General features: G+C 46.4%; 1 protein-coding gene across 8 annotated transcripts in view; it reads right to left on the bottom strand.

Annotated features, from left to right (window-relative positions):
• Positions 1-13439, bottom strand: part of lrp6 (low density lipoprotein receptor-related protein 6) — a 28976-nt gene extending 15537 nt beyond the window's left edge. For 5 of the 8 annotated variants that reach the window (XM_070928661.1, XM_070928664.1, XM_070928665.1 and 2 more), the window contains exons 1-5: positions 13321-13439; positions 9744-10140; positions 2057-2254; positions 1512-1712; positions 1036-1163 (exon numbers count right to left, since the gene is read on the bottom strand). In XM_070928661.1, the coding sequence (XP_070784762.1) occupies positions 1036-1163; positions 1512-1712; positions 2057-2254; positions 9744-10140; positions 13321-13375 (979 nt within the window). In that variant the 5' untranslated portion in view covers positions 13376-13439. Of the gene's footprint in view, positions 1-11; positions 15-1035; positions 1171-1511; positions 1713-2056; positions 2255-9743; positions 10141-13320 lie in introns of all 8 variants that reach the window. The other 3 variants (XM_070928663.1, XM_070928662.1, XM_070928666.1) reach the window with 3 other exon arrangements.
• Positions 13440-14138: the final 699 nt, after the last annotated feature.

Raw genomic sequence — 14138 nt, 5'->3', positions numbered from 1 at the left:
CAACCCAACACCACCTCTAGCTGCTCTGAGCGTTCAGAGGTGACGACGATGGTGATGGTGATAATGATGAGCAAGCACGTCTTCAGACTTTTTAAATTAGTGAAAAAGCGAATGGGGTTTGGTACCAGTCTGAAACTAAAACAGTTTCTCTTCCTGCAGGAACACAAATGCACACTAATGAATTCAACATGTCCGCTGGGGCTGAATTCTTGTAAACAGTTACACAAGAGTTGTTCTTTTCTTTCTGAAAATAATAGATAATCTCCAAACTTCTGCGTCTTTCACTGACGCAGTTCAGGAAAAATTTGGATCCTTTTCTGTTTCCACTCGAGTGTCTCTGAAGCCAAAGTGCAGATAACGAGAGCGAGTCTCCTCTGCAGGGTTTTCACCAGGTTCCCTTTACACTCCCACTGTTTCAAACTTTAACACACGTGTGGATGATACGACCTTAAAGTAATAAGACGATATTTCAGGTGTTTCTGCAATAAAGACACAGACGTGCTGACGTTACGAGTCCAGCTGTAAACTAACGTGATGCAGTCCTTTGAGTCCAGCTGGAAACGATAACTGATGTCTGATCAGCAGCACAGACATGAGTCCTTCACACATTCCCACCTGGCTGTGACCTCAGCTGTCTCCAATAGATTATATATATATATATATATATATATATATATATATATATATATATGATATCATAACACAGCACTGGTGTCAGCTGATACTCTGAGATGAGGTATTTCTGTATCTGATACAATAAGTTGGACCAATGCATCCATAACCAGACCTTAGATTTGTCTGAAGATAACAAAAGTAGAAGCATCAAGTTAAGACAGTCCCAGACACGTTTTAGACCCTGAGAACAGAGTGGGACCCTTTAAGACGTGCAGGATCCAACAGAACCATGTTAGTAACAGATTATTGATCCTTTTCATTCTTTTGGTAAACTGATGTTTTAAATGTGCACCAGTGTGTCCGCAGCCTCGGAGGGACAGCACTGGATGATGGTGAGATGATGATGATGTGCGTCCTCACCGTCTCTGCAGGTCTTCCCGTCCTCCAGCAGCTGGACTCCGGTGGGGCAGGCACACTGATAGTAGGGCTTCACCGGAGAGAGGAGACAGAGGTGGGAACATCCTCCGTTCTTCACAGAGCAGGGACTGCTCACTACTGTCAACACAGAGGACACAGTCAGTCTCACTACAGTCTGAAACAACAGGACTCTGTTTCTGGTCATACAGGAGGAGGAGGAGGAGGACTGCTACTCAACATCTCACAGATTCTGAAAGTGACACCAGAAACAGGCTTTAAAAGCTGCATTAGGCCGACTGAGTTTTGTCATTTTAAAGTGAAGCCTCAGTCTGGTGACCTTCTACAATGTCGTCAGTAAATCACGACTGCAGACCAAAGAGTGTCAGTCCGTCTCTCGTGTTATCACGGATCTTAAATGTTGGCATGAAGCTTCTACTGATCAAACGTCCTCTCGGCACTGACACGAGGACTATTTGGACCTACAGATGTTTTGTCTCTTGGCGCTGAAGACGTGGATGTCCATCGGTGAGAAGATGTCCGAGTGGACGATGCGCTGCTCGGCTCCCGTCTGTTTCCTGCAGGAGTGGATGGAGTGGGTGTTCCAGTCGGTCCAGAACAGGGTGTCCTCGTACAGGGTGAGGGCGAATGGGTGAGGCAGCTCCCCTTTCACCACCACCTCCCTGAAACACACCGCGGCAGGGGGGGGTTACTAAGTACATCTACTCAAGTACAGTATTTCCATTAATACTTCTACTGCACTACTTTTATCTTACAGCTGTAATTACTTTTCAAATGAAGTACTGTTTACTGTCCTGTTTTTCATGGAGTATACTGTAGTACTGCTATTCTTATTAAAAGTACATGATTTGGATTCTTCTTCCAGTTTTTAACATGACCTGAAACATATCTTCATAATGTACACGCCTTGTTACTTCTTGTTACTGTTAAATATCATCAAATATATCTGCCGGGTCCCCAACATGAAGTCCCTGTCCTGGTCCTGAATGTGGTGCTGGTTTCGTACCTGGAGGACCCGTCCAGATTGCAGCGATGGATGAAGTTGTGTTTGGCGTCGGCCCAGTACAGTTTCTGTTGGCTGTAGTCCAGAGTCAGACCATTGGGCCAGTAGATCTCTTTATCAATGATCATGGAGCGGTTCGTCCCGTCCATCCCCGCCCGCTCAATCTTTGGGATCTCACCCCAGTCTGTCCAGTACATGTACCTGAGGACACACAGAGACACACATATAATCAGTACATGTACCCGAGGACACACAGGGACACACATATAATCAGTACATGTACCTGAGGACACACAGGGACACACATATAATCAGTACATGTACCTGAGGACACACAGGGACACACATAATCAGTACATGTACCTGAGGACACACATATAATCAGGACATGTAACCGAGGACACACAGGGACACACATATAATCAGAACATGTACCCGAGGACACACATATAATCAGTACGTGTACCTGAGGACACACAGGGACACACATATAATCAGTACATGTACCTGAGGACACACATATAATCAGGACATGTACCCGAGGACACACAGGGACACACATATAATCAGTACATGTACCCGAGGACACACATATAATCAGAACATGTACCCGAGGACACACATATAATCAGAACATGTACCCGAGGACACACAGGGACACACATATAATCAGAACATGTACCCGAGGACACACAGGGACACACATATAATCAGAACATGTACCCGAGGACACACAGGGACACACATATAATCAGTACATGATGATCTTTAAGAGATGAAACAAAACAAACAGCTCCAGTTTAAAACATGTAATATAAATTATTGTTATACATGTTTCTACATGAACGTCACAGTCTGTCCTGCAGAGGACGAGCAGCTCTAAAAAGACACTGTCTGTGGACACAGACAGACGAGTCGGGTCTCAAGTGGAGGATGTACATTTACTGATGCAGCTGTTGCCAGGCAACCAATCAGAGAGCAGATGCAGGCCGAGGAGCTGTTTACTGCCTCGACATGGAGGAGCACAGAGACTGAAGCTGGGGGGTCACAGGGGACGTTACACGCCGTGTTGATACACACCGTGTTATTACACGCCGTGTTATTACACAGCGTGTTATTACACGCCGTGTTATTACACAGCGTGTTGATACACACCGTGTTGATACACACCGTGTTATTACACCGCGTGTTATTACACAGCGTGTTATTACACGCCGTGTTGATACACGCCGTGTTGATACACACCGTGTTGATACACGCCGTGTTATTACACAGCGTGTTGATACACAGCGTGTTGATACACAGCGTGTTATTACACACTGTTATTACGCACCGTGTTATTACGCACCGTGTTATTACTGTGTTAATACAAACTTTGGCTCAGCTGTGATTATAATGAAGACATCAGATGATTATTAATTATGATGAAGTTTCTATGAAGTCTGGTCTGAGAATATGTTTCTACTGTTGTTCCTGTACAGATGTGCTGCTTGCTGTTCAGCTGTATTTCCATCAGGTGTGCCGTTACCTGTTGGGAGTTAGAAACACTGCCGACTCGTCAGGACCTTCAGTCGTGTTTGTAGGCGACTGCTGTGCAGCCACTTCTCCTCTGTTTGTTTTAATTACCATCACAGCTGGACGCCCCCCCTCCGACACATCAGGTCTCCACAGGAGCCAGACCAGAGAGTAAACTCCACCGCGGAGGGGGACTTCATAAAGACCTGAACCTGAATCCTCTCTGAGGTGAAGACCACGATCTGACAGACACAGACCCACCATCAGTCGGCACACGTCTACGAGCAGAGACCTCCCCTCTAAACTGAGTTTATGGCCGGAGAAGGTCCGAAAACATGAATAAAGTTATGAAGCAGAATGATGATTATTTCTTTCCGATGCCACACATTTATCTTGTGATCAATCTGTCATTATTGATCATAAGTTTATTTAATTGAAGTCACTATGGCTGCTGGTTTTAAGTCCACATCCACGAGTCTTCAAATGGGGAGGGGGGAGGGCTGCGGTCCTTAATGAGTCCAATTAGGCGGCTTTTAAAATCTGTCTGATGTAATGACGTGAGCTATCGTCCAATCACAAGGCTGCACACAAAGAACTGTGAGGAAACAGCGAAAAATTTGGAGTGTTGATAAAACAATCTTCCAACGAGGACCATTGGACCTTTTATAGACTAAATAATTGATTGATTAATCAAGAAAATCCTGGTGGGGTTTCCTGCAGGGACCACCTCGCCCGAGACAAAGACCACCTCGCTGACTGGAATGGACAGTTACATAACATGAGGCTCTTTCACACAGCAAATGCCAGATAGTCAATGAGTGTGGTTATTGTTACCAGTGGTTCCCAACCTGGGGGTCAGGGCCCCTCGGGGATCCAAGTAGAATTTCACCAGAAACATCAGTGACACAAAATAATGCAGATTCTCTCTGATTTTGCTTATTTTTCTTGTCAAATACAGAATATGTTCACCTCTGCAGGAAACCATTTGAGAAGGACAAATCACTGAAACTCTGATGTGACGTCACCATGTACTACACCACAAGCTGGAGCTTTTCAGATTAAAGACTGTGTTTCCAACAGGTTCTACAGGATGTTCCGAGTTAACTGTCTGCAGAGAAAGATAAACCAGAAGTGCTCTGTATCGTCACGTCCTCCAAATGAAGAGGTGACCCACAACCAGAGCTGCTGGGCCTCCCCACGTAATCCCATTCAGCCCAAGACAAAAGCTCGAACTGATAGTCTGCCCAGGAGCAAGAGGCAGCAGCAGCCTTTAAACACAGCGGCTGGTTGGGTTTCACTGCACACAAAGCCAACGAGTTGTTAGCTGTGACTAACCTGCACATGAAGACTGAAGGGTTTCAAAATCCACATCAGACAGTCAGAGACCAGGAAACTACAACCTGAGCCTTCAAATGTGACTCAGTGTTTAGAGTGTGTACACAACAGAAGTGCTGCAGGTTTGATTTGAAAGCACTCGAAACATTCAGGTGAGTTTGTCTGAACAACGTGGCGGCAGAAAAAGGAGCAAACCCTCCAGTAAGATGCGGAGCACACAACACGGCCCCTCACCACAAGAGCTGCATTGTATTTGGTACCTGATGCATTAATCATCCCAGTTGAACCGAGTCCAGCTCTGCGTTCCATCGTGGATTTGGAGAACCAGTTTTCCTCGGAGACTCTGCTGCACTAACAGACTGAACCCGACTACAGACTACAACACATGTGGAGGAATAAACGCTTTACATACTGCATTTACACTGCAACAGCTTTTGAAAACTGCAGTTTAAGTCGTTCTTTGTACTGTGCTGATTAGCAGGCTGTGATTTGTTTGACTATTTTTTTCATTTTGCTCTAAATAAAGACTGAAACAGACCATCTCCGATAAATAATAATAATAATAATAATAATAACTAAAGGTCAAAAACTATTCATTTTATAAAAGAAAAACAAGAAATTAATTGTATGTGTGATTAATAAAACAGACGGTACACAAAGAAGGGTGTTATGGGTAACTGGAGCTAACACACACCTGCAAAATCACACCAACACCATGTGGACATGAACTTTAAGCAAGCTGGTTGATTCAACGTCTGACAGAGAAGAAGAAAAACATTCAAATGACTCAAAATGTGTCTGAAAATAAAATAAACAGTGAATGTCTCCATCACACAGAGAAGCAGCGTCTCATCAGCAGCAGACTAGTCTCTGTAGCCAGACCTCCACACTCTGGTCCGGCGCCACCCATCGCCTTCTGGGATAGAAGATAAAAACGCTCTGCCGTGTTTTGCTTTAAACCAATCACAATCGTCTTGGGCGAAGCTAAGCTGCAGCGACGGTGCCGTTGCAAAATACTGTGGGGGGGTGGGGCAATTGCACGTGGGGAGGCGAGCCCTGGCATTAAAATGATAAAAATCCCCGCTAAAGAGAACGCCACATAAAATAGTCAATAGTCAACGACGTATGTAGACTGTGTGATGTGATTTTAGCCATTTCAGCGTGTAGGCGGCTAGCTAGGTGAAGTGTAAGCAGCAGCAACAAAAACACTAGTGAACTCTCGAAACCGTTCAGAACAACTATAATCACTTCTGACTTCAGATCGTACCAACCAGGTCTGTTCCAGCTTAAACTGACCTTTAGCCCGCTAACAAAGCTAGCTCTTTACACTTACAACTCCACTACTCTGCTACTTCCTGTCCCATCTGCTTTTTGTCTCTGTATTTGAGTACATTCAACAGAAGACGAGGTCACTGTGTGAACTAGTTCGTTTCCAGCATTACGAGGACCCCATCACATATGAAGGGAGTGTTCACAGTCCACATACTTCTGGCCACAGTGAAGGACAGACACTGAGTCGTCCTCAACACATAAATGAAAGAACATGTCACTGCTGTGTTCCTGCTGCAGCACCTTCTTCTTCTTCTTCCTCAGTAACTGCTGCAAAAACAAAACAGCTGCCGCGGCAACAAAAGGCCTTTGTGAAACACACGCAACCAAACAAACAGCCGAAAACAGCGACGTATGCAACCCATTTTATGCATCAACGAGGGAGCCTCAGTGTGTGTAGCAGTCATGCTAATGAGACGGATGATGTGTTCGCACGCACGCACGCGCACACACACACACACACACACACACACACACACACACACACACACACACACACACAGGTTATGACTGATTAAATCAGAAGCTGGTGTAGTTATTTGTACAAGAGTGTCATCACAGCTTTGTTCAAAACATCTCTTCATCCTGACGACTGGGTCTGGAAACTCTGACGGGACTCAAACGCCACACAAACATTTCAAAATAATGTTACCAAACAAAGAACAACAAAAGTGAAAGAGTGAGAGAGTGAAAGTGAAAGAGTGAGAGAGATAGAGTCAACGTGTGAGAGTGAGAGTGTGAAAGTGAGAGAGATAGAGTCAACGTGTGAGAGTGAGAGTGTGAAAGTGAGAGAGTGAGAGTGTGAAAGTGAGAGAGTGAGTGAAGGAGTGAAAGAGTGAGAGTGAAAGAGACATGAAGTCACATGGGCTGACAGGTAACGCACTGATTGGACAGTTTGTGACGTCATCCTGAACTTTACTGAACCTGATTATGATCATTATTATTATTATTATTAGTGTCCATAGGTTTTACACACACTTGATATTAAAGACTGGCCACGTGTGTTTCAGCCTGAACAATAGGAGGAAAGTGATGTCACTCCTACACCAGCCAATGAGGTGCTGCAGTATCAAAAACCAACACACAGCCTGTATGTCCTCATCAGTTATCCAACGAGAGCGGGACACATGGATGGCCCCGCCTCCAGCACAGAAACTTCAAAATAAAAGTAGATGTTTAAAACTGCTAACGTAATTAAAAACAACAAAACTGAACTTCTGAACACTGAATCTCTCTAACGCTAAAGGTTTCTGAGATTGTAAACACAGCGTCTTTTCATTAGCACCCACCCAAGTTTTATAAACTACACGCGTGGACGTCAGTCAGTTTTACTGTTTATGTATCATCAGACACAACTGTAGGACTGAGAATAAACTGTACAGTGATATCAGCTCTGTGTATCAGCCAGCGCTCGCTGACTTTTATCTCCGACGCTGCGCCGGATCAAACACGACGAGGAAGAGTTTCATGAATAGAAACCCAAGAGAGAAGAGAAAGAAAGGGAGGAAGAGCGACACATTTAAATAAAACTAATGAATACATTACAGGACGCTTTCATCTCATCATCATCAGTCCTCATGGATCTACATCTAATACAACACCTCTCCAGAGGGAGAGGAGGAGGAGGCACAGGGACGAAGAGGAGGGAGAGGAGGAGGAGGCACGGGACGAAGAGGAGGGAGAGGAGGAGGCACCGGGACGAAGAGGAGGAGGAGGCACGGGACGAAGAGGAGGGAGAGGAGGAGGCACAGGGACAAAGAGGAGGAGGAGGCACGGGACGAAGAGGAGGGAGAGGAGGAGGAGGCACGGGACGAAGAGGAGGGAGAGGAGGAGGAGGCACGGGGACGAAGAGGAGGGAGAGGAGGAGGAGGCACGGGGACGAAGAGGAGGAGGAGGCACGGGACGAAGAGGAGGGAGAGGAGGAGGCACAGGGACAAAGAGGAGGAGGAGGCACGGGACGAAGAGGAGGAGGAGGCACGGGACGAAGAGGAGGGAGAGGAGGAGGAGGCACAGGGACGAAGAGGAGGAGGAGGCACGGGACGAAGAGGAGGGAGAGGAGGAGGAGGCACAGGGACGAAGAGGAGGAGGAGGCACGGGACGAAGAGGAGGGAGAGGAGGAGGCACAGGGACAAAGAGGAGGAGGAGGCATGGGGACGAAGAGGAGGCACAGGGACGAAGAGGAGGGAGAGGAGGAGGCACAGGGACGAAGAGGAGGAGGAGGCATGGGGACGAAGAGGAGGGACGGAGAGGAGGAGGCACGGGGACGAAGAGGAGGGAGGGAGAGGAGGAGACGAGGTGATGAAGAGGGAGAGGAGGAAAGGTGACGTCTTCAATCGACCAACAGTCCAAAACCACGGTTCAACCAGCTCAGGTCACATGCCACCCACACACACACACACACACACACACACACACACACACACACACACACACACACACACACACACACACACACACACACACACACACACACACATACATCACCAGGTCCTCATAAACCCTGATGACCTCTCAGCTCTGGTGTGTCTACCTGTGTCTGCCTGAGTATTTATCCTCTCTCTGATATGAAGACCTCAGATCTTCGTCTCTTCGTCCTCAACACTGACGCTGTTGTTGGGTTTCAGGAGGACTGGGTGGACGGCAGCCTGCTGGAGGAGCAGCTCAGTCACCCTGCAACCCAATCTGATCCAGGACAAGCCCCAAACAAAGCAGCAGGAACACACCCCTCCTCTTCTTGTTCAGGACTCAAGAGCCTCAGGCTGCTTTCAGCTGCACACAAACTCAAAGCTGCTCTTCTGTGTTCACACACATCTGACCAGCTGAGAGGATTTTAACCACAAACACGCACGGAGCTCGTTTCCACGCCGACAGTACGAGTTTAAGACCGATAAGAAGACTTTCTAGGAACCAATTGGTTCTCTTATTTTCCTCTTTTCTGATCCTACAGCTGCAAAACCCACCAAATAATCTGTTGATTATGGTCTCGAGTCGTCAATTTGGTCTTTGTGACGATCTCTCAGAGTCCACAGGGACACATTCAAAGGCCTTGTTTCTTCTGACCAACAGTCAAATATTCAATTTACTGTGAGAAGAACAACAGGAACTAAAGACTATTCAGTTATCACATTGTTGCCTGCTGCTGTTAAAGGAATCTCTCTTGCAGAGAGTTAGATAAACTACAGCTAGCAGCTGATTAGCTTAGCTTAGCATAAAGACTGGAAACAGGGAGGAAACAGTTAGCCTGGTTCTGACCTCATGACTTCAAGGAAGAGGTGGACACACTGCTGACGAGTTTCGTTCCGTTCAGAATCGTTAATCTTTTTAGACGTCGACGGCGTTGTTGGTTCCCTTTTTCTAAGCTATGTGAATGAAATGCACTTCAGTATGTACAACAGTCAGTGAACACAGCACCGCTCTCTCTTCAGCTCAGCATAAAACTAATATGTACAAACACCAGCTCTGATCTCCACTCTGCTGAGAACCTGAAGGCCCCTGAACAGGTCAGACTCACCCTCGTTCTGGATCCAGAGCGATGGCCCTTGGCTGGTCCAGCTCCTGCCAGAACAAAACCTTCCTCAGAGACCCGTCCAGCTCCGCCACCTCGATCCGATTGGTTTCCGAGTCCGTCCAGTAAAGTTTACTCCCTAACCAATCACAGGCCAGTCCGTCCGGGGAGGCCAGACCCGGGACCACTGTCTGGACCGTGCTGGCCCCCGACTGGTTGAAGACAGTGCGTTTGATGGCCTCCTCGCTCACGTCGCTCCAGTAGATGAGGCCCTGGGAGTAGACGTAGTCCACGGCAGCGGCGTCCTCCAGCCCTCCCACCACCACCGTGGCGTTGGCCTTCTCGTGTGCCGCGTCCACGAGCCGAAGGTCCCGCCGGTTCGCATACAGCAGCAGAGGCACGCCTGCGAGAGACGGACAAACACACAAAAATACACCGTTTAAACTGCCGTGAGATCAGCTGACAGCTCACTCTCCACCTTGGAAACAGCAGCCGACAACACAAGCTCCTCTTACATTTGACAGAAGATCGAATGAAAACGCTCCAGAACAAGAGAGTAAGTGGCCCTTGAGTGGAGTTTGTGTTATATGCTGAACTGAAATAGAAATAAATACTACAATACAACTGTGTTGTGTTTTTCATTTTGTTCCCTGTGAAGCTCAAACGATCAGTCAAATAACTGATTAATCAATCAACAGAAATGTGTTTGGAATCGTCTCCTTTGAGTCATTTAAGAAGCAGAAATAACAAACGTTCTCTGGTGTCTCAGATTTTCTGTTTCCCATCAGTCAACTGAATGTTTGGGCTTTTCAACTGACAAAACAAGACATTTGAAGGCATCACCTTGGACCATTTTCCACGATTTTCTGATGTTTTAGACGGAACAACACGTTGAAACAAAACAGCAGCAGATCAACATCATAATAATCGAATCAGTTTACGAACTCAACGACTCTGAATGAACCTGGATCAACTTTAAGAAAACAAAGTCTGTGTTCAGTCTGATAACGCGGTGTGTCGATGAGATGCTGAGGGACTCTCTGGACCCTCTGCTGGATCTTGGCACTCGGCCGAACCCACAATTTGACACATCCAGCTCTGCACGGCAGCGTGGGATCAGAGAGGGGGTCTCGGGGAGCCCCGCTGCTCCGGCTGCCAGCCTGTTTTCACTTCACGTGGAGGGAGTTTCCTTCTCCAAATATTTACTGAATGTCAACATCAGACCTCCGACGGACGTCCTTAAAGGCTGCTTCCACCCTGAACTCTGCCAGGAGGACACGTCAGGACATGCAACATTATCATTATTATCATTATCTATTCATCTGATGTGCCCAATAATCAATTGTTTGGTCTATAAAAAAGCAGTTTTTAACCTGAAAAACAACGATTAATGATTAAATGATTAATCGATTCTCAGAAATGTTTCTGGTGAATTTTCTGTCGACTGATCAAATAATCGTTTCAGCTCCAGTTATTAAGTCTTTTTTTCTTACCGATGTTCCTGTTTTATGTCCCAGTAAAGTGAAGATCCAAGACGTCACTTTGGACTGTGGAGAACATTTTTCACTATTTGGTGTCTTCAGCACTGAGAGTCAAAACTGTAAGGCACTAAAACTGGGCACCATGAACGCACCACTCGCTTGTCTTTATTTGATCAGATGGTTGTTTCTGATGAAGTGGTGAAGTGTTTTGATTTGTCAGATGTTTCATTTGTTGGAATAGTTCATTTGTTGGAATATATATATATATATATATAGAGAGAGAGAGAGAGAGATTAAATAATCACATCCACAACAAGATGGAAACTAGAGCTGCAACTGATTCATTATCAACTAACCAACCAGTTAGTCTCTCAATCAATGGACCGCTCGGAGCTGAAAACAGCCCGTCACACCTCCCAAAGCTCCGAGTTCACTGGTTGTAAAGTCTCGTTTCTTCGGGCCGACAGAGGCTCAGACTGTGGAGGAGGACGACTCAACGTCTCAGCAGTTTGGTTGTTTTTCTAAATGTTGGGGGCCAGACTCATGAAGGCTTAACTCAGAGAGGTGTGAGGAACTCCGTCCACCTACAGAAGAACTGCAGGTGACTTGACATCCATCCATCCATCGACTCGCCCATTAACTGGCTTTGTTCCGGCTCAGACACTATTTATAGATAAAAATAAACTCTGTCCGTCTCTGAAGACTTTAATTAACTATGCAACATGAAAGCATCACATGACTGTATTTAACTGTGTATAAATACGTACTGGCTCTCAGTAAACTGAACCTCTTTGGGTTTCGACTGCTGGTCGCACAAAGGAGACATTTTATTGGCGTTCTGAACATTAAAGGATTAATCAATGAATTAATCAGCACATGAATCGATAATGAAACAATCATTATTTGCAGCCAGAGAGTAAATAAAGACAGAAACTAGAGAAAGAAAAGCTGAACTTAAAGCAAAGCAAATGTTCATTCATTGACAGAAGCTTAATTCTCTCTCTACATTGAGCTGCGTGTTTATCTTTATAATTGTAATTTATAATAATTTATAATTATATTAGTTTATATATCTGTAGTTTGATGATCGATTCATTGTCTCTTTCACTTTTCAGGCAAAACAGCCCAACATGTTTTGATTTTATATCATTTTAAACTGGTTTCCTTGGGTTTTTGGACAAAAGACATCTGAAGAAGTGACTTATATTCTGACATATTAATGGAGAAAATAATCATTAGTCACAACAGTCCTAAATAATTCAACTTAAATGAAAGTGAAGCAACAGAAATTGTCTCTATTTGTCTCATAACTGATAATAAAGGAGCATGTCAACTTGGTCTTCAGTCTGACATGAATGTGGGTCTGTCTCAGTCCAACGTGTCTCTTTAAACCGGTCCACCACGTCCCGGTGGAGCTGTTGGATCCCGGACTTCAGTTTCCAGCTGCTTTGTGTGCGGACCTGGTCTCAGCTAGCTGGCTGCTGGTTAGCGTAACACCAGCATGAACACATGAACTGGTCCGACTGGGACACTGGTCTCTGAAGTTGATGCCGATTTAAACACCAAGAATTAGCATTAAGGTTATTGATTAGCCTTCTTGTTAGCATCATCAAGTAAAGTCCGTCAGTGGGCAGCTAGCTGGATGACTTGCTTACATAGCATTTGTTGTGCTAACTGCTGCTAACCCTGAACCTACTGTTTCAGCCTGTTTAAGTTACTAAATACAAAGTTCACAAGTTAACAGCGGCTGCAAGCCCGGTTACAATAACAGATCCGCTCTGGAAGGGGGGCCGGGAAGGCCAGCAGGGCTGTGGAGAGTCCAGGGGGCTGTTTTCCAGCTAAGCTGGCTAACACGGGCTACTTGTGGTTTCATTCTCCTTCTGCTCCAGCAGCAAACAGGCAGATAAGCACGCATAGCAGGCTGGCTAACGTTAGCTCCGCTCCGGAGAGATCAGCCCCCAGAGCGGGCCCTGGCCCGGACACACATCCACATATCCCCCATTAAAGCTGCTCCTCCCGACCGGTAACAACACTTTCACACATCTACAGATGACACGTCAACGAAAACCAGAGCGAGACGGAGGATTTGTCCAGAAACTCACCTCGTATGAGAAAACAGAAACTACACAACAACAGAGTCCGCAGCACGACACCCATCTTCCTCCCGTTTCTTGGCCCTGCCGCCGCTCTCTCTCAGCGCAGGATTCCCATCGCTGCGGCCGCTTCCTCGGGACAAAACGCGGATTTCCAACAGTACTCGGGTTGTGACTGAGCTACGAGAGACGTTAAATGATCCCCGCTTCCATCCTGGCTGGCTGGCTTCTTGCTAACTGCGTTGGATCAACTCTCTGTGTCTCACATTGTCCTGCAGGAGATCCGTCGTCTCCTTCCGCTGTGAGGAAGCTGCTCCCCCCGCCTCCTCCTCCACCTCCACTACCTCCTCCTCCTCCTCCACCGCCACCTCGCTCCTCGGCTCCGCTGCTTTCTATTGTTGTTCTGATTTCATGCTCTCGAGCCAAAGATAATGTTACAACACGGAAAACGCCCCGCAGCCTGCCCGTTCAGCTGCTGCTACAGAGGAAGCGAACACGTCCCGGATCCTGGATCAGAGACGCGAGCTGCCGCACGAACCGAAGTTCAGTTTACACGCACATTCCTGCGGGACTAGTTTATCACCGAGAGAGAGTTCACACCAGCAGCAGGCACACACCCTGAGTGCTGGGGGTCCTCTGAGAGCAGTTCACACGGAAATAAGTCCCCCTTTCTCCCCTTTTACTGACAGTCTGGAGTCTAAATCAAATACAGAAAAACTGTGGATCGATGGAGTCAAACTCCACAGGCTTGTCCACCTGATGAAGGTAATGAGAGCCGAATGAAACTAAACTCCTAAATTCATTTGAGATTAATGGTGAAGTTCAGA

The sequence above is a fragment of the Enoplosus armatus genome, chromosome 22, assembly GCF_043641665.1.
Source record: "Enoplosus armatus isolate fEnoArm2 chromosome 22, fEnoArm2.hap1, whole genome shotgun sequence".
Lineage (NCBI taxonomy): Eukaryota > Metazoa > Chordata > Actinopteri > Centrarchiformes > Enoplosidae > Enoplosus > Enoplosus armatus.
This window is presented reverse-complemented; position numbering and strand designations above follow the sequence as displayed.